A 24215-nucleotide genomic window follows, 5' to 3' on the forward strand; every position below is an offset into this window, starting at 1 on the left:
TGCTAAATTTTGTGTTAATATTGACGTCTGCATTTCGTCAAACCCACTTTTTTGAGGGAATGGGCAGAGGGGAGGGGAGGGGGGGGTCTCATGCTCTGCACACAAGAAATCCACACACCAAAAAATGGACATGTTTCACATTGTGCTTTTTGTTGAGGTCTTGACAACCAACCATAGCTCCCGTCCTTTCTACAACCTCATCCTCACTTCCCCTTTTTTATTTAGTATGCTAACGCTAACATGTTTTGTATTTACAGTATTAAAAAAAAAAGGATTTTGGTGAAAGCACATGTAGCTGCAGGGTTGTGGTGCTATGCAGTTGAAGTCGCGCTTCACTCCAGAATGTGTTTTGCTTATTGTTGCTTGTTAGATGTTTGAGCCTCACTGTGCAGAATGATGGATGTGTGCAGGGTGAAACTACAAGGCTGTTTTCATCTGCTGAAGAGGAAAAGTTTGTCTTTATCTGACAAGTTTAAGATGCATTCGATTTTGTGAAATAAGTTTGAAAGTCAGTTGTACTATAGTCCAGTGTGCAACACTGTGGTACAGAAAATGAATGCCTCCATTGAATAGGCTTTTCTCATGTAGGAGATGTCAAGTTTCTAGTAGTTAACATTTTGACCTAAGCAGTATTTGCAAAAGTAAATAGATTTATTTATTTTTTTAATAACTGAACTTTTCCTATGAGGAAAAAACTGATGAATTACATATTCTTATTATAATTGTTATTATTATAGTTGTTGTTGTTGCAGAGTGTTTTATGCACTCAAACCTGGAGGGGATCTTTTATTTTTTGAGTAACACGTGTTCTTAATAATTTTTCATTTTCAATATCCATTTTCTGCGGCATTGAGAAGGATTTTCTTTTTGTAGTTGCACTGATCCCAAGTTAATACAGAGGAAATTGGTCATTTCCCAAACCCGTTGCCTTGGTTAACAACAAATGGAAGTTGTTTTTGAGGCTCATCATATGGATCATTTACAACAAATGGATAAAGGATGGGTTACCGTCTTTGCTCATATAGTACCGCATTGTACCTAAAGTAATTATCCTGACCTTAACCCCATGCTGCTCAACCGCAGACCTAATTATAGTGTAAGTGTGGTTCTAAGATGGATAATTACAATACACGTTCCTTTGTAATTATGCTCAGTATGACAAACACTGATCCAAAGAGCACCTTTTTATGGACTTGAACTCATTGCTCTTCCCCCTCTGCTGCACATAGTTCCTAGACATCAGGACTTTTGGCACAAAATGGCTTTTGTCAAGAAAAAACATTACGTTTCGTTTCCAAAGCGCAAAAAAAAAATTCACATGTTAAACACAATGGTTCATTGGGGAAAACACAGTCTTATTACTCTGACTGACTGAATGCAACACTTGGTCCATAATTTTGACTATTATTTTGAAGTTTGCTGCAGGCAGCACAAGTAAGGCTACACCTATGGGTGTCCCAGCTCCACTTAGTCTATTTCTGTATCTAAAGGAAAGGTGATGGGCTGGAGGTGGTGGGGTTTGGGCAAAGCAAACAGCGAGGGTCTCAAAACTCAAAGTAAACATTGCCCTGTGTTTGAACTACGCACCTTCGGCCATACAGTTCTCCCACACACTCTTGGTCTCCTGGAGTCTTATTCCTGCTTACATCCCCTCGAGCTGGCCCTGCTAAATGCTCTGCTTATCGCAGACACTCCCATAAATCAGGGAGGAAAGGCACCTCTGACAAGGTCTGACCTCCGCAGCCAGCGGCCCCTTACAGCAGCTCTGACTTACATGTGGGGACTAGTTTGGGATAAATGGACTAATGGCTTTTTAAAATAACTTTCTTAATCAGGACCACTGAGCATGTAAGGATGGTTTATCTGGCAATTGTAAAACAATAAAAAAAAAAAAAAAAAAAAAGGGAAAAAAAAGAAAATCACAATTATTTGCCCACCTAGCCCTGGATTCTACCACCACTGTACAAAATTGAGAAATTTACTTTGCTTAGAGAGTTTGACACACTGAGTTTTAATGAGCGAATTGGTTTAGGGAGAAACAAAACATTTCTTTATTGTACAACTTGCTTTCATTCAACAGATTCAATGAATTCACTTTTCCGAGAATGTCAGTGGGTTTAAACACAGACTCGAGCTATTTGTGGCTTTAATATGCTCAAGTGCATCCTCCAGAGGAGAGCTACAGCACCAACAATATTCAAAATGACACATTCCCTGGAGGAAACTGTTTAAACATCTGGGCATTGCCCAACATCTCTTTCTTCTTTGGGTTTGTTGTTTTGACTTTGTTTATTCATCCTTGTCTTGAAGCGCCAGCTTCATCTTCCACTGCCTTAACTTATTCCCAACAACTGTGATTCCTCAGTACAAAACAAGTTGGGGCGGTGGGGGGTGTTTTCACAATGAAAAGCACAGTTTGTTCATCTTGGGCATGAGTCAATTACCAGCACAGCATTACTTAACATTTTGTTCTCAAGTGTTCAAATGAGCATCCTCTGGACTGAACTGAAGGATGTATTGGGTCTGACATGTTTATATCCATGACAAAGACAGTTTGAGTTCCCAGCAAAACCAGCACATTCAGCTTTTGTTGTCTTTATGTTCATTGGAATGCTACCAGTAACTTTTATGAGCTGAATGTTTTTTTTTTTTTTTTAATTCAAACAATGCTTTGACAGACATTGACTGTAGTTCCTGTGCCAGGGTTTCTTAATTTGTATGTATTTCATTTTGTGGCATTCATACCAGAAGCAATGGGATTGTGGGAGTCCCATCTTTATTTTACATTAGTGTTTGACTCAAACATTACTGATCTCTTTGTGTCTTACCTTATTGAGAGGCTTCTCACTTGGGCAAGGCTTGTAAGTCATTTTTCATGTTAATTTTTATTATTTGTCAAGTCTTATCTGCTGTGAACAGCTATATGTAATATTTGCATAATTCAGTTGTGGTGCAGACCTGCCAACTGTTGTAGACTGTTTAAAGGGAACTTTTTAAGCAGGCAGCAGTTTTTTTTTTTCTTTTCTACAGAGTTAGTCACGTAATTACACTGGTCTAGGTGGTTTTCCAAAAACATAGAATGTTTTGTTTATTTTAAATCCCTAGATGCATAGAAAACTACTTTCTGTTATCATTTAAAATCTTGAAGTTATTATGTATCATAACATGGTTACTTAAAGCCCAATAATTGCCTAAGCAACAATTGCCTACAGCAATATCCGCTTTTAACTGTTTTGGATGCAAATTTCACTGGGAGATGGAGGAAAGGGTTGTGGTGAAAACTTTCAGTTTTTCCTGCACATCAGAGTCAGGTTAACCAACCAGCCAATGTGTTATGCTGTCAATCTTTGAATCATAATTAAAGCTTCCAACGGTTTAAAATGTGTGTGTGTGTGTGTGTGTGTCTGTCAAAGTAGAAAAGATTGCAACCTCGCAGACTGGGAAGATAAAGCGAACTGATGCTCCAGATGGAAACATGAATAACAAGATGAAAAGAGGGATTCTTTTGAGTTTCTGTCATAATGAATACTAATTACCACTGAGACATGGCACCAAGAAACCGGACACAAAGACAGATATTTTGTTGTGATTAATACCTCCTCCACTGAAAAACACTTCTTTACACTGCCTTTCTTGCTCTTATCCAGGAAGACAGACTGTAAGGAGAAACGGCTCAGGCTGCTCCTGAGGAGAATTCTTATTGTTCTCACAAAATATAAATCAATACGGAGCTCAGGGAGCTCCTGCATCACTAAAGGGCTTCGTGACAACTTAGCAAGAAATGAGCCACAGCAGGTGCTACATTCTTTACTGAGTGTTACACAGCCACTAAAATACTACAAAGACCCAAAGCCTGAGCTCATTAAAGAGATAATACTGTTTACATTAGCGTGCTTCATTTTGTGCGGTGTTGATGCGCCACTTTTGAATTCGATGTTAAACGTGTCATTTTGACGTGTTTTGGTACATCTTCGCTGAGCTGATGTGTCTTCTGTTTTTCAGCTTCACTGTGACTCAGACACTCAGCACCACTTGTGGCATGGCTGTAGGGATGGTAGTGTTATTACTGTTGCAGTCGGTACTAACAATAACTGAGACAACTACCAGATGGGTTTGCTTTTAAACTTTGTATAGACATTCATGATTCTCAGAGTGTGAAACCTTTTTGATCTTGGTGACTCTGAGTTTTACAACTGACTGTTTCATTTAGCACCATAATAAGGTTAACATAACTTTCAGATGGACTGAAACCCAGTTGAATTCAGGTTGAATAGGTCATAGGAATAGGTAATAGCTTTTTCATCTAGTGTCATTGCTCAATCCAAATATATATTTCATATCCCTTGTCCCTTGTTTTCAAGTTTCCCCTTAAGTGACAACATCACCAAATTTCAACTTGCTCTCTATGGCTTTAGTTTAGGGTGTAAATGTACATTTAAGGTTTTAAACTTCCCTCTGACAAACCTGTATTAAAATATTTCTCCAATTCCAGCTGAAAAACTCAACCAGAGGAGTTTTTCATCATTTGGGGTTCAGATGATGTCATCTGGGGGAGCTCTGGGCAACAGGTTGACCATGATTACAAACTCCATAGTGTGAGCAACAAGATAACGTAATCTGAACTGAAGGTTCCTCCAAATAACGTCACCTGGAGGCATTTTTCAGCGAAACGCAGAGAGAAGTTTTGATATTGGGAAGTCAATCGGACGTTTAATGGCATTTGTGTACATGTACTACACAAACTACCTAAACATAAGAAGCAAGTTCAAAATCAGTGAAGGTGTCCTTTAAAACAGAGTCATAAGAGGTGGGAGTTGAAATATCCCCGTATGAAATGTGACAATCCTAAAGTACCACTAAAAGCCATCAGAGATAAATGAGCAGACTTGTTTTCTGAGGAGTCCCCAGTATTACATGGACTGCATAAACATGGGGATACCTCTGTATCACTGTTCCAATGTCTTTCTAATACACACATGCAAACACTACAGCCTACATCCCCAATACACTAAGCTGTTTGCAGTAGTAGATCGCAACTCCATCTGTTACCCTACAGAAAGCGTTGGTCAAAGGTTCAAAATGCAGTTATGAATGTGAAAATGCAGGACTCTCATGCACTAATGGTCATAATGTAAGCAAATGTTAGTCCGTTAGGTGGCTTTCTAATTTATTTTACTTTTTTCTATTTTTGCTCAGGAAATATCAACATAACATTGAACAGTGTTAATGATAATTGTGTTAACATAGTTTTTACAGGCAAGTTAATAAAGGAAAAAAGGAGAAAAAAATTACAGATTTTCTATTTACTTTTCTTTTTATGCTCACACTAGTGTGGACAGGTGTTGGGGGGAAAAAACTGACTGAGACTTTTATAACAGCACTGGAAACAGTATAAAGATATTCATTTTTACAATTTTCTGCGGAGGCTTAAATTTCTGACCAATCAAAACCTTTTAACAGTTTTTGCTTGGTTAGTGGTTTGCACAAAGGCCCAGTGGAAGAAACACTGTAAAGTGGTTTACAACACAGAAGCAAAGCTTAAAGAATTATTTTTTTTAAATATGCACTCACCAAGCAATTTTTGATTCAAGCGAGTGATCTGCATCGTTACGTCCTATATCCACTTATTATAATACGTATCCATGTACAGTAGCTGCCACTTGATTTACAACATTCAATATCCTCTGTCCCTGTTGATACAGATGTGTGAGCAGAGCTGCAGCCCCCTCAACTCACTCATGGACTTGCTGTGTCAAGCTGTGACCTTTTTGTCTGCTTTGGTCAAATGCTTATGAGCTCTCGAGCGATTGAAAAAGTGGGAAATATTGATTAACCCATGTTAAACTTACTGTTGAGTAAATTTGGATTTTTTTTTTTTTTTCTTTTCGTTTTGTGTCCGTAAGTTCTGGCTTCCCTTTAGTTCTCTATGCCATTGTGAGCTGTTAGCATGTTAATGTCATAATTTATTGTAGCTTAAAGTACCACTGTGTCAAAGTACAGCCTCAAAGAGCCACTGCCTTGGCACTCGTATTAAACCTACGCATTTATTCAGGCATAATCAGCTGCTATTGTCATGTTTCCTCTCAGTTTGCCTAAAGGTGGCTCAGTGGGTATATTTGATTTTATCTTGCGATGCAGAGTTTTGAGCATTCTGCAGTGTCATTGTCCTATTTTCCACAACAGACTTCACGTCCTCCGGCAACAGGCAGATACAGCCAATATGTTAAGCTTAGGGGTTTAGGTAGCAGGTCATTTCCCAGTGGGATCAGCCAGCTCCTGTGGAGGGTTTGTGATAAGACTGGATATTGGAAGCTATGTAAACCTTGTTAAGATGCCCTGCCCCTGTGTGTGAGGGTAATCCCAAACACCTGGGCTAGTTAACTGGGATTTGGTGGGATTAGGGGCTCCATAAGGCAACCCTGATCATGCTCCTGGTTAAACCCATTTCCATTCTTATCTCCTCACATTCTCTTCTTTATAATTCCAACTCCATCCAGCAGCCACACCACAATCACATTCAGACTGAGCAGTTTTGTGTCTGGCCAAAACAGTTCAGGTTTGGTTAGTCTGAGCTAACTCAGATTCTCCTTTAAAGTTCATCCTGAATTTTAGTTTTTTTTTTCTAAATGTTAAAAAATGTAATCTGTGCGTCCTTTGTCCCAGTGAATGCTGCTACTCAAAAGGCATTTACCACTTTTTGGCACCACCACTATTTGATGGATTATTATATCTTGACATTTTGTATTGCATGTCTTTTTTTCGTTTAAACTCACTAATCCACAGGCCAATTTTATTATTATTTTTTTTTTAATTTAAAACTCTTTTGGTTCTAACTGACCAACCTGGTTTAACCTGGTGCCGCAAGACTTTGTTGTCTATTTGCTTTTTTCCTTCCATTTGTGATTCAGGCTGTTTCATATTTCTTTCTCCATATGTCTTTTTTGAAATACTATGATTGCTTTTAGAGAGCCAAGCATGCAGTTAATCAGTTAAAGGTCACTGAGGCACAATTAGTCTATAATGTTTGTATTAACGTGATTACAAAGAAAAGGCTATTCATCATTTTGGAACAAATGTTCTCAGCATCAGTTTAACCAAATGTAAGCCCACAAGTATGATTCGTATCAATATTCGCTGCTTTCTTTTGTGCGTCTTTTTTTTCATTTGGCCATTTACTCCGAGTGGTCAAATGCAGCACAATAAATTCCATACAGTTTGACATTTAAAAAAAATAAAAAATACTACTTTTTAGAGTATAAAATTGACACCATAATTAGGAAGGCCTCAACTTCATCAACTAACTGCTTCCTTCTTTTCCTCCTTTGTAGATGTGGACGAGTGTGCAGAGGCTCTTGACAACTGCAGCATTGATGCCATTTGCCAGAACACCCTGAAGTCATACAAATGTATCTGCAAGTCAGGCTATAAAGGGGATGGCAAACATTGTGAAGGTAAAATATGCTCATTTTCACCCCTGGTGGTTGGAAGCCACAAACTTTTCCTCCCTTCTATGGTAGCAGAGGACAGATTTATTCTTTTTTTTCTTTTTTTTTTTTTTACAGTACACCAAAGTTAAAGGTACATTTCTCATGTGGATTTATTTTATCTCAAGCCAGTGACACACTTGATAAGAGCTTCTGTCTCCCTCAACATAACTTATTAGCTGGAAGATTCTCCTGAAGAGGTAGCTGAGATGAGGGAGCAAGCGACGGATGGAGGAAGAGAAAAGCCAGGTGCAGAGTGCTCCTTTGTGGCAAAGTGAAATGAAGCAGTAAATTTCCAACACATGTTAGAGGAGAGAATAAAATAGCAGCTGAAATGGCAGTCAAAGGCCCTGCCAAGCAGTCAGGGACATTTCAACAGCCGGAGACTGGCCACATAGACTGTCAGGCACAAGTCTGTTTTTCTAACCTCAGTGTGCCCAAAGCCTTATTGTATTCCACCACCGTGTTATTAGTATTATTACAAAACCATATTTCAAAATGTCTTTTTTGTCCATACTATTATTATTCTTTCATTTACTTGACCGAATGTTTTTCGAGGCTTTGTGCCAGTAGGTCATAAAAGTAAAATTTCCTTTTTTATTAATCTATTGTAAAATATTTGCACGGTCGGGTTTCCATTGATCTGAACGTTAACTGATATTTCCTTGAGGCTGATATACTTGTAAAGTAAAATTTAAAAGCAACATTCATAATAAGAAAAAGAAATATGTTCGGTGGTTTGTTATCTGGTGGTAGGATTTTGTGGAGCATGCTGCCCGACTGCCAGTTTAGTGTAGCCTTGCACACAAACTTTGATTTGTATTATAAGCGTGCCATGGAACAAAGAACTACAATACAAAAGAAAAACCTTGTCATATTTTCAAATTGTGACAAGTTCTCATGCTTGCTGATTAAATCTTCATTACCAATTCAACAGCCCCTCTGACCTCCTCCTCAGTTCAGTCTCTCGTTCAGATTAGCATTTTCAGTTTAGTGATAAATCTAAAGACTATGTCCAATGTAACCTGTAGCAGCTGCTATAATATCTCTGCATGATCATCAGATGGGACACTCTTGATTTGTCGTCCATTGTTGTTTATGTTTTGTGAAAATAGGGTGGAAAGGTAACATTTTCCTCGACAATGTGATAATAAGTTTCCCCAAATCATCACCTAAAATACAAGTGTACAGGGGTTTGAAGTTCATGTAATTATCTTTCTAGTATATCATTGTGAGTAAATTATAAAGGATTCCTTCACTGGTCTTGAACTTCTTTTTGTTCTAGTTTAAGTAGTACATTCAAATGAATGCCATTAAAGTTCCCTCTAACTTCCCTATATTAAAATATCTCTCTACTTTTAGTGGAAAACAAAAACGCCTCCAGATGACCTCTCTTGATGGAACCTTTAGTTCAAATTACGTTATCTTGTTGCTTGTTACTATGGACTTTGGGATTATGGTCAACCTGCTTTTCCAGAACAAAGCAGTGAAATATTTAAATATAGGGAAGTCAGAGGAAAGTTTCAAATCATTAATGTACATTTACAGCCTAAAGTAAAGCCATAGAAAGCAAGTTAAAAATTGATAAAGTTGCCCTTTAATGACTACAAATTTGCTCCCAAATTATTTATCCCACACTTTTTAATATGTGTTTCATAATGATAATAAAGCACAGTTCAGGAAGAAGTAGAAGAAATACTTTTTTTGATGGCAATGATGGTCCGGGACTTTCTATCCCTGGAAAGCTCCAATAAATTAACTCAAACCAAAAACAGTTATAGTTAATGTAACATCTGTTATATTTTACGCTCAGAAAAATAAATTCATCATTTATTGTTAATTTTATAGACTGATCCACATCTGGGAGATATAAAGAGACAAAAGTTAGGCATGGACTTGATAAGATGTGACAAGCACTGATTTAAAAAAAAAAAAAAAGCTACTGGAGGAGAATCACTTTTGTGTTATTATGTAGTGGGTGTTTCAGGTTTAGAGCAGAGTAGGAAAGTGATGGGTGATTTTGTGTTGTGAGCACAGAATGACAGAGATGTGTGGGAACTACGGAGCAGGAGAGTGTTTTTTATTTTTTATTTATTTATTTTTGGTTTGTTTTGTTTGTTTCGGCCCCATCCCATTGCTGTCAAGTCCAATTAAGTCCTGAGTGAGGCAGCCTCAAAGAGGAGCTGAACAACCAGGATCATCCGCCCTAAATGGGCCAGTAAGTGCTGAGTGGAAGTGCTGTGTTCATAATCCACCTTAGTAAGGGCCCCTCAGCCATCATCATAACTATAGCAGACAACTCCACTCAGGCTGTCATAGTGATCTGGAGACTCTTTCTTTTTGCCTCTGCTCTCTTGTTTGTGTGTCACACCTCTTAGATTTTAGCTACGTGTATAATATTTCCCTAATAGCTTTACTTCCATTTTTTTTTTACCTTTTAATTATAAAGAGATTTATTTTTTTATATTATAATAAAATCTCACCACTGGCCTCCTGGCTATGCACTTTCTGTGTGGGGTTTGCATATCTCCCTGTGCCTATGTGGCACAGCTTGCCATGTCCAAAGACATGCAGGTTAGACTAACTTGACACTCTGCCTACAGGTGTGAATGTGAGTGTGAAAGCTTGTCTGTCTCTGCGTATCAGACCATGATGGACAAGCAACCTGACTTTATTCCCTGGGTCACGGTTGAACGAATCTGTTTTAGATGGTTTTACACCTGCCAAATAATATTTTAAGCTGCAGTGTCTTGGAACGGGTCTGTCATATTGGATATGGCATAAAGTCTTGTTATTAGTATTAGCCGTTAGAAACAAAACAATATCAGTGAAGCTTTGGCCTGTTCCCAAGTTACTTCAGTAACAGGTGAACCAACCTATTGCCACAGCTGTTGTCTCGTCCCAGTTTACCTCATAAGTGCTCTTAAGAAAGCAAAGATGGAACAAAATGGCCTATTTAAATTCTCTAAAATTGCACTCATATTGAACATTTGCTTTTTTTCTTCTTTTTGTTCAATGTCTGCATTGTCAATAAAAGCATCTGGTTAGCTTAGGCTAGCATCCAGGCTGAAAACAAGGAAACAGCTTGCCTGGTCTGGAAGTAGACAGAATCTACCAGCATTTCCAAAGATTGTCTATTCCCACTATAGGTTGTTTGTTGAATCTGTACAATGATACATAAAAACTGTAAAGTTCACAATTATTTTAGGTTTTCAGAGATCATTACTTCAATACCTGGGTTTAACATAGTCCCACATCTATTCTTAAACACACTTTACCTTTTTGGATTTTATGATGAATGGATTAAACGCACAAAATATATGATTGACTAACAAAACATCACGTCTTCTTTTCCAAACTTCACATACAAAATCAACAACCTTTAAAAATACTAAAATTAAACAACCATGTAACTTGTGTAATAGTGAGGTCCAGAGGTGCTAACAGGCAGGTTGTTACCTCGAGGCAGAGCCAGCTTTTTGGTTTCCTCATCTCCAATCTTGATTATAAACCAACACAGCTGCTGCCTGTAGCTTCTTGTTTTGCAGATGTTAGTGAAAGAAGTCTTCTCTCTACACATGGACCTTTATTGCTTCAAATTGCTGAACTACCTTCTCACTGCCTTGTGTATTGTCTCACTGCAGATGTCGACGAGTGTGCAACTGAGTACAACGGCGGGTGTGTCCACGAGTGCATTAACATCCCAGGGAATTACAGGTGCACATGCTATGATGGCTTTCGCTTGGCACATGATGGCCACAATTGTCTAGGTGAGTGTGTGAATGTGCAGTCGAATTAGTTTTTTTTTTTTTTTTTTTCCTTTTATAAATTCTGCACCTGTGTTAATTATGCAGCAGAACGTTGCTACATGGGGCTTTGTCAGGGTAACTCATACATTAAACTGAACATGTCCAATTTTGAACTCCCAACATGACCCGTGGGTGCATACATTCTTTTTTCTGCATGTGTAATGTTACATCACGGATGGTTATATATGTTCCCCAGGTTAATAAGCTCTTGATATACTCCTGCATCGGATATTAGCAGTTTCACAAAGCTGACAGTCCTTCAGTTTTCACCTAAGAAAAACAAGACTTTTTTTTAAGGTCTAATGAAAAGAGGTGAATTTATGAAGATCTTGAGCTGAGACCGCTGAGTGAGCCATCAGCCAACCGTACTTTCCCATGGTTTAATATTTCAACAGTGTGCCATTCATATTAGCCTCATAGAGAACATATTATACTTAAAAGGTTGTGAGATGAAGGAAAAAACTGTGCTCTTCCTGCTGGTGGGAGCTGCTAAACATAGACATCACCCACCACTCTTACCCACCAATGCTCTTTGTCTTGCTCCTTCTCCCTCATACACCCATCCTACATTCCTTTTGCTTTGTTTTGATGCTCACATTTTGATACTCACAAGTCAGACCCTGCACCTCCTCAGAAATCATCTCCGTCTCGGTTACAACCTCAACATAATGCATTTCACCTGATTTGGAAAGCTGGCTAACCCTGGCCGCTACTGTGAGATAGTTGTTAGGGAAAATAGCAGGCGACTTGCTACAGTGGATTTCATGTTCAGACGAGGTGATGACAGGAAATCTTATCAGCACTTAACAGTGATTCACTGCGACAGGGCCTTTACATGCAGGCACACAGGGCAACATCAGTCCCACATTTAGTCCATGAACTGCATATAATGCTGGGGATGGAAAACACTCACATCTTTAGATCAATAAAAGAAACTCTGTTGTGACTCGACGATGCCTCCGTGTCTCAGATTTTCTCCTTCTTTCACTCCTGCTGTATTTCTGTGTCTGTCTCATCCCCTCGCCCCAGTCTCCTCCTCGCCCCTGCTCTTGTATCTGCAGTGTAAACCAGGGCTATTTTCCAAGCCATTTAGCAACAGCATTCAGTTGTGCGTGGATCATTTGCTGTGCTGTGGATCAGCTCTCGCCTTGCGTGCAGGTGTGTAATCGCGATATATGGCTGTGTGGCTACTGCTGTTGCATCAAACGGATTTGCATCCATCGATCCCTTTGATGCAATTTGTCATAGAGTAACACACACAAACATGGAGAAAGCTTTCAAGTATGTTCCCCTTTTGCAATGTTTGATTTATTTTATTTATTTATTTTCTCTGCAAATTACCTATATGCTAGAGGTCAGAGACCTCTTTAAAAGGTTTAAGATACTTACAAATTCTACAAATTTTAAGATATCTATCCAGTTAATTTTGAATGAGTATCTTTTAACATAGCAGATGGAACCTATTGAATGGTAAATATGCAGCTGTCAAGTACAAATCGAAATCTTGCTTTGTGACCTGAAAGGACTCATTTTCTCGAGGAATAAAACTCATGCTAATGTCCCTGCCCTGCGCGAAGGGAATAATCCTCAAAACAAACACAAGGAAGGAGAGGAGAAGGTAGAGCTGAAGTTTCATGTTAAGACCCCATCTTCCTCTTCCAGGTTTAAGCTCTTTTTTGGCCCCTGAGAAAAGATTAGCCCCCTTGGCCTTGGAGTGGAGAGCCTATGCAGCTGGTTCCCAGACAAGGTCAAACCTTCAGAGCCCTTATGGACCAGATGTGCCTGAGGCTGCAGAGCAAGAGACATTCACCTGATCCTCAAAAGTTCACACTGAGTTTAGAGTCTGGGATGTCTAAAGGTGCATCTCTTTGGATTTACTCAATGTTGTTTCTTTTCTTTTGTTTGTTTTGTTTTTTCCCCTCAATTTTTCATGCTAACACTGCAGTGTAAATTCCCAGTGTAAAATAAATTCCTGCTTTCATCCCTCTGAGGCATTTTTTTTATTCTTGTAGACAGCATCCTTTGTCAGCTCAGAAAGTGAGGTTAGGCCAGCACAAATGCAATGCATCTTCTTTGTTTGCTCACTGCTGCATGTGCCACACGGCTCCTTGTAATTGGATGTGTTGGCAGCATAATGACATTGGGTGGTGGCAGGAGGCGGCGATGCGTGAAGCAGAACGCTGCCTCGTGCGCCTCACTGGGGACGCTCCGGCTTCTGAGGTCTCCCCTGTCTGCCCTACACCCCACAAAGATGTCAGAGAGTCAGCAAGGTGGAAGCAATGCAATATCACAGCACACTGCTCCTGTCTGTGTGGAGTGAGATGTCACTCACTGTATAATTTACCTCACAGGGAGGTATTGTACCCTCTCAAAGCACACGGTGAAGAGAAGAAGTGAAGCATATACTGGTAAGAACTTGATTACATCTTTTACAACTGGCACTGCTATTATCTTGCAGAGGTGAGAGAGGGATGGTATTTAATTGCCGCACCTCTTTCATGGTGTAGCTGTAAAGGATTTTTCAAGTCTTAGGAAAAACAGAGGAATCAATGTCAATTTAATCCAAAACACACATCCTCTTTTCAATGAAAACCAGATGCAGGAAGGCTATTAGTTCCCCTCTGTAGTACCACCATCCCCACATTTATGACCTGTGTGTTTTGGTTGAGGTCCTACAGAAACCTAAATACCATCTTATCATTTCTAGTTTGTTAAACCCTCTCAAGTAGCCTAATACCATAAGCATCTGCACAAATACTCCCGGTCCTTAAAACCACAAATCACAGCATTGACGTTTATCTGCAGCTAAAAGACACAAATAAAGTGAAAATGCCACAATTGCATGTGAGTCTCTGAGAGAAACAAAGGCAGGCTTCAAATAGACGTTACAGATGTTCGACAAATCTGTGAATGATCAGCTTTTGTCATACTATTGTGTGCTTATATTCGTCATCCTCTGCTCTGTCGGTTTGGACTTATTTGAGGCTCCACACACAAACAGCTCAAGAGGCCATGTTCCTTTGATTTCTATTGACCAACACTGATTTGGTTTTTATTGATTCAGCACAGCTCGGGTCCCTGCACACTCTATTGGGAAATGAATGCCCTTTTACTTTTAACCTTCCACAAAGACATTACATGATCTGTTACACAAAAGCAATGTCGTAACAGCTTTGAAATCAGCTTTTGCAGAGCAGCGTCGATGTAGCAACCATGAAGAGGTCATAACGCTGTTTATTGTTTTGCTAACTGTGCAATGACATTGGATTTTTGTCACATTGAGACTGTCCCCTCAGCTTTTTCAGTGGAAAAGATTTATCTTTCATCTGCCTTAAAGTATCTTGTGTTGCTGCCTGGCTGAACCTGTATCTTGATTTGTAGTCCTTTGGGATCCTGTTGCGACGTTGGCTAATCAAACAGGAGGTCTCAGACTGATGTATTATTGACTGGTCTTGTTCTGATGGGAAATGGTAGTCATCAAAGGATGTCACGCTGCTTTGCTCTGCAGCCTTATAAACGCCTTCCTTTTAAGTGCATTGGCCGTTCTTCCAAGGTTGTAATGATAACCTCTGCACCGCTCGCTTCTGCAGAAAATATTTGATTCTGACCTGAATGGGCTGCCTTTTAACTACCACCTTTAGCTCCATAATATGTAGGATTGAGTCAAAGCAATGATGATCTGGTTAACTCTCCTGCCGTTATACACAGAGGGGTTCGGGAAAGTGCACACACTCCAGCGGCTTAGCACTAACCCCTCTCATTTTCCTACTACTGACTGATATACCCTGCTCTTTCCCCCACTGAACAGTCACTTTTGTTTTGACATACACAGATCTCGTTTGGACAAGAGAGTCTCTCCACAGTCCAAAGGAGAGGAGCTGAAGTGATGAGTTAAAGAATGGATTAGAAATTGATCTATTAGCTGGCTCCTGAAGACTATATCAACACGCTCTCTTGCTTTCCTCTCTTAGGATTGCTCAGTCCCATCTACCATGAAATGAATGGTTCCAGCTGAGCCCACTGGCAGACCCTTTGGGGGGAAACTCAAGCCTGAGATTGGGCTTAAGGACGTAAGCATGTAGCAGACTGGGTGCAGGGCCTCTTGTCTCCTTGGCATAGGGCTGTCCACCCAAAGTTATCCTGGGGTTTTGTTTAAAATACTTCCAGACTTGTTTTGGAGGAACAGAGAAATACCATTTAGCATGATCATAGCTCATAGTTTTTCGTTTAGGAAAGAACTCGTCGAGATTGGATGTGGAGTCGGTGTCGGTACTTATTTACCAAAGTGGTTACCTGGGAGACATGCACAAAGTCAAAAAGATCTGACTTTAATCAAAGATGTTAGTTTTGTTTATGTAATAGCAAAAAAAAATCAAGCCTCGGTGCTGATTTAAGAATGAAATGCTACAGTAAACAGTCATTTTATTCATGTTTGCTTAGCAGATGTGAATCGGTCAGCTGTATTAGACACAGTGGTTCAGGCACACAGGAAGCACTGGAAGTAATAAATGTTCAAAGCTAAATACTCTCAGTGCTAATGCATCAACTTCCAGCCTGCAATAGTCTCCCACATTTCTATGATTTAAGAGAGTGTGTGTTCTGCAGATGAAAGGTCAGGACATCCTGCAACATATCAATTTATACAACCTCAGCTGACATGTGTCAGACATTCGCTGAATATTTCATCAAGTGTGCGCTCAGATGTCCTTTCCCACCGGGTTCATACTCGGTGCTACGGTCAGTCTTCAGACAAGTGACTGCAGAAGTACGCAGTCGCTGAACTCCAGAGGAGACAGAGGAAATCCTGCACTTCTGTTTAAAATGCATGTACATGTAGGTGACGCTCCTTCCTCGCTGATGCTCAGTGGAGTCAAGCTGGTGCCTTTTCATCTACCAGAGCAGTGTCTTTGGCCCATACAGTCCCCCCTGCAGTAACTGTTTTGCAGCCTGTTGGTGCACATGGCTCTGATTTGCTGCCTTATTACAGAGTGTGTGCCTGCTCAACTCCTGTCAATGGAAAAAGCCCAAAGAGGCCAGTGTCTGTCCACTCACCTTAATGTCTCTAGCCTGTCTAGACCACGGAGACACTTCCATCTGATCCAGACAGAAAACAGACAGTGACATGGATGCATGGACAGCTTTGATGACAGACAGCAGTAGTTCTCACTGTTGTCCCCACTGCATAGGTGAAAAAAAAACCTCTGGGTCAGCAAAAAAAATGCCCCTAAATTCGCTGAAGCTTTAAAAAAATACAAGAGAGCAAAAGTTGAGTTGAGCATTTCACCAAATTAAGTGTTTGGGAGTTTCTGTAAGGCAACCGCCGTGTTTACATGGCTCTAAAGCTCTGCACAAGGCCAAATGTTATATATACAGTCAAGGCTATCTGAGAAACCAGTGGACATGGCCTGCGCAAACACAACCAATCTCTTAATCTCTCTCCGTTTGAACCTTCTTTTTCCTTTCGTCTCCTCGAGTAAAGCAACGATAGAGCAGAGACATGTCTCATTTTTCAGAAGTGAGGCAGCCCTTTAAACGTGATTAAGACTTTTTTCCATCCTCTCAAGAGAATTAAAAAAAAAAAAAGAAGTTTAAAGTCCAAATAACATGAGCACTTCTCCTGGTCTATGCCAGAACCCCTTTCCGCTTGGAAATATTTGCTTTGGACGCCAGCCTTGCCCAGCACACAACACAGGCAATTATAGAAGCTATTTAAACAGGAGAGATCTACTGACAGGCGACGCCTCATTTGAAGGGATGAAAGAATCAGGAAATGAAACATTCATTGATGCGCTGAGGATATGGAAAGAGAATTCCCTAAGGCCCTCTGAGGCTGGCTGTGGATCTCATGGGTATTTTGTGCAAGCGTTGAGGACAGTTGTATTTGTGTAGCTTTTACATGTTTGAACTTTTGGGGTTTGTGTCTCTGTGTGTGAAGAAGAGAGAGTTTATGTGTGTGTTTCTTTTGAGTTGTGGAGTTTGGGTTGTTTGGTGCCTGCTAACAGTTTATCTGTAAAGGTGCAGCTGTAGGTTGCTGGCTACTTTCGTCAGCTCAAAGGTCTTCTCTCTGTTGGTTCCACTTTCATGATGGAGAGATGAAACCATGAGGTCAACACCAAAGGAGCCACACAGCCGAGTGAAAGCCCGACCAACCCTCCCTTTACAGTGACTTACAGAAAAGTCTAAATGTTAACTTTAGTAGACTTTACCTCTATGTGCACTGCTTCACCTGGCTGCGGAGTGAAGCTTTCCTCATCAACCTCGCCGGACATAACACACTGCTTTTAGTGGAAAAAGATGCTTTTGCTGATGGAATGGACTTGGCAACCTGACGGACTTGAGTGCTTGTGACCTACTTATCAATCCCAGAGCTTTCTGTCTAGTCAGGTGCCACTTTTTGAGGTGTGTGTGTGTGTGTGTGTGTGTGCGTTCATGTGTCTTTGTGCGCGTGCACGTGTTATGCTTATTCACCTCTTCACTTGAATCCACGTCTCTGTATTACTGTGTGGAAAAATAAGAAAGAAAGGAGTGAAGTTTAATTTCATACTCTGCCTGGCTTGAGAATTTCCCAGAAAGGAAACTTAATCAAGTGGCCTTCTCAGACTGGACAAATAGACAGTAAATTAGTTTTGCATGACGGTTTATTAAAAAAAAAAAGCTCTTGTGTATACAACAGATTATTGATGCATCAAGCAGAGAGATGGATAAAGTTCCAGTGTGGTCAGTAGTAGGCAAGAGGGAATATGGAGTGTCAGCTTCAGATTCACACAGTCACGCACAGGCAAGACCCGGGCCACTGAGCTCTGCAGCACACCAGACCAATAAAAGCAACCAAAAACACCAGACATTGTGCAAGATCTTTAATTTTGAAAATAAACAAATATATCACAAGATTAATAGATGCTCTACTGCCATTCATTTGTTTGTTTTGTCGCGTCAGACAATGAGTTGAAGAAAGACCAGTTTTGTCCCATTAGGAGAGAACAGCTTGAAGTGCACGGTTTCATTATCAGTGGAAATGAAGTCAGCGACTTTCATTTATGGTCAGTTTCCTTTTCTTTCCCTGAGGCAGAAAGAGGCCCCAGGCGACACCTTTGTTAATGCTCTGCCTTTGTATGCACTTGAGGCGGATTCACATGGCTGCCTGTTGTCTCACATTCTCTTCTCTTTCCATCTCTACTTTTCCTCTCCCCCCTCCTCCTTCCTCCTCCTCTTTCCACCCGCTCCCTGCATTCCTCGTGTCATGGGGCTGACAGACACTCGTCATCAGCAGGTACTTTGGCCTAGGTGGATCAGGTTTCCCACTTGCGAGGGGATTATGCTGCATGTGCATTTTTATGGCTTAGTTGGAGTTTTTCAGTGCAGCTCTGGTTTGCTGCCATGTCAGATAACCATTAAGACAGACACAGCCTCCTTGGAAAGCTTAAGACAAGCACTTCTGGCTTTTGATATGATATCCAAATACACTTTTTGTGTTTTATACTTGACATTTAAACCTTAAGCACTGTTTTAGCTATGAAATGATGAAACTGCATGAATCAAATTTAAAATCAGCATGAAAATGCTTTAAATTTAAATTGACAAGTGAAGATGGGTCTTTGTGGAGGATGAGGTTGAGTGATTATTCCATCACAGAATGAAACCGTTAAACATTCAGTTCAGGTGAACAAAAATAAACTGTACAGTATATCAGTGAATCTGATACACCTGTAACATTTTGTGTTTGGCACTAATTAGTAAATGTCAGAATGTTAAACTGATTATTCTGAGCATGAACTGTCATATCACATCAAAACACACAGTACAGTATTAAACCTGCATTTAAAAATACCAGCGCTGGTGGTTGAGAAACTTTAAATTAATTTATCTACTCCTAAACTTTTGCTATCCTTACTTTTACTGAAGTCCTTTGCATTCATATCATCCACGTCAGATTCAGATTTACAGCTACTTATCCATTTAATGGGTGATGATTTGATTCCAGACAAGCAGTAATCTGTGTAGCATTTGTTCTGTCTCGATGTGATCTTATTAATTTTGTTTTGTGTGTCTGTCTCCTGGCAGATGTGGATGAGTGCTCAGAAGGCAACGGCGGATGCCAACAGATTTGTGTCAACATGATGGGCAGCTACGAGTGCCGCTGCCGAGAAGGATTCCTCCTGAGTGACAACCAGCATACCTGTATCCAAAGGCCTAAAGGTTAATCTCAGACACACACACACACACACACACACACACACACACACACACACACACACACACACACACACACACACACACACACACACACACACACACACACACACACACACACACACACGTCTCTTAATAGCTGTGAACACATTTACGTAATGTGTTTTTCAAGCTCCTTATCCCTTACCCTAGCCTTCCTCATTAACCATGCTTTTTAAATATTCGCCCTTGCTATAACCCAAGCCTACACACACATTGGTGATTTATGGAAAAATAGCAGGTTATGCAGTAGGTTGTTCGGTGCATCTTTTAAATAATTTGCAAATGTATATTTCAAATATTTTTGAGTAACATGAACAGTTTTGCAGATTAAACTCCTAATGGGATCAGCCCTAACAGGCCTGAATAAAAGGTGAGCAAAGGTAAGTGTCTCGAGTCTGAGGGGGATGGGGATAAATCTCGTTTTGTTTTCCACCCACCCTTTCAATTTAAACCAATCTAGTACTTGGCAGCATTTTAAGGTATCAGTGGTAAGAGAGTGGCCTGCGGGGGGGACTGTGAGCAGAGAAAACAATTAAAGGTGTAGCCTGGGGCAGACACACCTCTTATTTATAGAGCATTCCTGTGGGATGGAGACGTGACAGGAGAAATCGCAGAGCCAACCTGCTTTCGGGCTTACGCATCAGACACAGCAGCACTGAGGACATATATGCATTCATAACGTCATAGCTTTATTAAAAGCAAAGTAGCTTAAGCTGCCTGGAAAATATATTTCTGTGTGTGTGCAATATAGTGGGTTTTTTGTGTGTGTGTGTGTGTGTGTGTCAGAATATTAGTCTATTTAAGTCTATGAAACAACAGCACAATTGTAGCAAATCCACTCTAGTTGGTCCAAATTGCACAGGACATTTATTTGATTCCTCGAGTTGCTGAAAGTTTTGAAATGAAGATCCATCCTATAGTTAGTGTGTATATCATTCAACTGAGGAAGACTTAAAACATTTTTAAAACACTTGACAGCAGTTTTCACAAAAACTGAGTTATAGGGTTAAGGTTAGGGAATCTGCTGCTGTCCGTCGGTTTTATATGGAGAATTGAAAATTGTTCTGAGTTCACCATTACCATGGTAAGTGCCAAAGGCAGAATTTGTTCAATTTAAGAGATGTTTTTCTTCTTTACAGTTAAAGGCAACCTAAAATTCTTCTTGTATTTTTCTAGTAATCAATTTGTTACAATAAGCACATTAGACAGTAGGTTTAAACAGGCAGCCCTATAGTTTGCAGGGATTCACTGATCATCCTGTTGCTACTTTATCCTCGGACTCTGCACAGACTCTCAGTCCCAGACTAAGCTGCTCGATTCAAACAGTCCCCAAATCTGCACAAAACTAAGTGACATCTCTATTAGAATTACTGCATTTTTCTACCTTTTCTCTTTTTCTAAATTGTATTTTTAGAGGCTCACTGCCTTCCTTAACCTCAAGCCCTTGTGCCAGTATGTCAAATGGGCGCCATGATTTCAGAAAAATAAAGTGTTCCTTTTTTCCTTTTTGTAACCAGACTAAACAAGCACCACTGTTTTCTGGGCACACATGCATTATAATTTCTGTCAAGCTTTAAAAGCACACTATCACACATTTTTTCCCGTTTAAGGTTATGTCCTTAATTTTGTTGTTTTGTGTTGTACTGTTGCTCTTCTTGTTGATTGTCACACCGATCTCACTTTACACAGCCTAACTTTGTTATTCTCTGCAAAGCAACATCAGAGAAAATGAACAGCTGTTACCACTATCATGTAACACATTTATTCAAGCTGTAATTATCCAGCTGTCTATAGATTGCTCAGCTTTGGGCTGGGGTTGTGTTGTAGATCTTTTGATTCCTGGAGTTTGCAGCAGGGCTTCTCATTCTGCATGTTCAGCGAGGTTCGACTCATCGCTGCTGCCTGTCTTCTGTCTTTTGTTAGATAACTGCTGGTGCTGGGAGTCATTAGACTGTGATGTTCCTAAGTCCCCTGGATGGTGAACCGAGGCTCTTGGAAATGTGGTTTATGAGATCAGTCTGGCCTAGTGAACTGTCAATGTTTACATTTCATAAACACTGTGTTATTTGAATAGAGTGAAAAGCAAGATCATGTGTTGCAAGGCGCTACTACTAAATCAGTTTTGTCAGAGTGTGAGCACTGGTCCGGTCTTGCCAAGCTCCCCCTGTCTCTCTTTCACTTTCTCCTCATTCTTTCCTGACAGATGCCCCCAGTTCCTCTTAATCTTCCATCTTCATATTAACTTAACTGTATAGCGTACAGCTGAGACCCATTTGGATCAAGAGATTAAAGCTGCCATAAATTTGTACACTTTCTTCATTCATCAGATAACCGCCATGTCATCGTTTCATAATTTTTGAAAGGCTAACAGACAGGACAACTACTCATTTGCTTATTATTACTGCTCTTATTACAACAGCATGTGTCTGGAGGAAAATGGTAATGGTGAACAAGTGGCTTATTGCCGACAATAAACCTGCAGAGTTGTTACAAATATCACTCCCCTTGCTGACTTAAAAAAATATGCACAAGTGGCTCTGAAAAAAATCATTGGGAGCATTAAAACTGATCTAATATCCCAGGAAAGTCACTTTAAATGCATTGATTTTGCCAAGTACCCGTTTTTTAAGACTAAAGCCTGGGGTGCAGTTTGCTGGGGAGCTTTATTGTCGTCATTAAAAAGACATCAGCTTTCTCTTCCTTTCAATAATGGGCGAGATGTTCCCTGGGCATCCTCTGTGAGTCTTTCTGGGGACAGTGGAGAGGTGGTCACTGCACTGCCTGGTTACCAGTCTGTTCCCCTGCTGGTAGGAAGCCCTTGTTAGCAGTGAGCTTGTGCCAATTAGGCAGCAGGGGTTTGCCAACCTCTCAGCTAATGACAAGGCTGCTGCTGGCCTGTCTCTTATTAGACCTGCCCCTGCCCCTCCTGAACAGGAATAACTCTGGCCAAATGAAGCTCCATAGTCAAGCTGGCCAAAATGTAACAGTTCATTTATTCTCCCCAAACATTTCTCCCAGTCAAGAGAAAAAAAAAAAAAAAAAGCATTTGAAAGGCCAGCCAAGGTGCTTAGTGGTTGATAGGAATGCCATTTAGGTCAAGAAGGGTTCCACTGCTTTACGTTTGATTTATTGTCTCTTTTATATAGGAGGAATAACGGGGACGTATGTGTTTGAGATGGGATCCAGCACATTGGAATTCAGGAATTTAAACTCACTCAACCCACACGTCCATAAATTTAGTCCTCTACATTTCTGAATATCCGGCAGGGCAATTACCTAAAGTGTGCGCTGATGGACCTTTGCATGAGCCACGTATGGTAACTTACAAATGCAGTCCTTTTGTCTTCAGCTCAAAGGACAGGTATTATGAGTGTATGATTTGCAAGTGTAACCATGTGCTCTGCAGAATTCATTGTGAGACTGCAGTTCAGCAAGTTGAACAAGCGCAACTTAAAGGAGGGATGTAACTTTTAACAAGGAGCTGAGTCCTCCAGATCAAACTTCCTTTAAGTCTTGCAGTCAGTATAACGCAACTATGACTGGCTTTGTAAGGAAAGCTGCATATATCAGCACAGAGTCTGAAAGATCAAACCAGTATGATGCTTACATCATAGTCTGAAGCTCATTGCAGAGAAAACATTTGATTATATGAACCCTGAGGCCTTCACCTTTCACGGCTGAAAAGGACAAATTTGCCCCATGGGGCTTTAAAATGTGCACACAATACTGCATCCTCTGTCCTTAGACCCCGAATCCAACAAGGAAAAACTCCGCCCAAAAACTAGGAAAAAAAATGGAAGAAGCAGCAACAGAAGAGGGCAGAGTTCATCAGCAACTATTTGGATAATTAATGGTTTTGAACAAAACCTGTTTCTCCAGTGGTAGGATTTGCTGCCTCTCATATTTGCACATCATATGGTCATTAACAGAATATCTTTGGCTTTTGTGAATTTGATTGTACAAAACGATCAATTCTAATAGGTTTGCCTGGGCTCCGGGAAATGTAAATAAAATGTTCACAATGTTCTGACATTTTCTAGACAGATCATCAAAAAAATAACCAGCAAATTATTCAATAATGAAAATAATTGTTAGTCACAGTCTTAGTTGGGTGTGTACCACTACAACACAACTCCATTGTATTTTACCATCTTTACAATGTTAGAAAAAGTAGTGAAAAATGTCTTCCTAAAATTAGCTTTGTTCTTTATTAACTAGACCTGATGGACATAATATCACATGCGTGCGCACACATGTGTACAACTGATTCATTTTTCAATGTATTCCTGCTGGAGGCACATTCAGACACATTCTGTTCTGACATCATAGCAAGTCAACTTCAGGATGTGATCCAAGCGCATCATATCCTCAGTTCACTTGGCTGTCCAACTATTGGCTCCCTGTCACAGGCTCATTTAATTTTTTTATTTTATTTTGTTTTTGGTTTATGACTTTAATTGTAAATGAATAAAATGGCCTATTTTCTTACAATTTCGTATCAACAGTTTACATTTTAATTTTAACAAAGTAATGGATCAATTTCTACACATCCAATGATGCAATGTGTAAACTAACCTATTATACTTTTTTATTCTTTTAGTTAGTTTTATGGGTTTTTGGATGCACTCATGAATTGCCCCGTTCTTGTCCCACGTTGCAGAAGCCATTATGGTTCTTACATGTTGGCCTG

General features: G+C 40.1%; 1 protein-coding gene across 2 annotated transcripts in view; it reads left to right on the top strand.

The window, feature by feature from the left end:
* The window catches only part of scube3 (signal peptide, CUB domain, EGF-like 3), a 64414-nt gene that overhangs the window by 8780 nt on the left and 31419 nt on the right, over window positions 1-24215 (top strand). For both annotated transcript variants that reach the window (XM_067526616.1, XM_067526617.1), the window contains exons 2-4: window positions 7329-7451; window positions 11129-11254; window positions 19355-19489. In XM_067526616.1, coding sequence (XP_067382717.1) covers window positions 7329-7451; window positions 11129-11254; window positions 19355-19489 — 384 coding nt within the window. The remainder of the gene's footprint in view (window positions 1-7328; window positions 7452-11128; window positions 11255-19354; window positions 19490-24215) is intronic.

The sequence above is a fragment of the Channa argus genome, chromosome 13, assembly GCF_033026475.1.
Source record: "Channa argus isolate prfri chromosome 13, Channa argus male v1.0, whole genome shotgun sequence".
Classification (NCBI taxonomy): domain Eukaryota; kingdom Metazoa; phylum Chordata; class Actinopteri; order Anabantiformes; family Channidae; genus Channa; species Channa argus.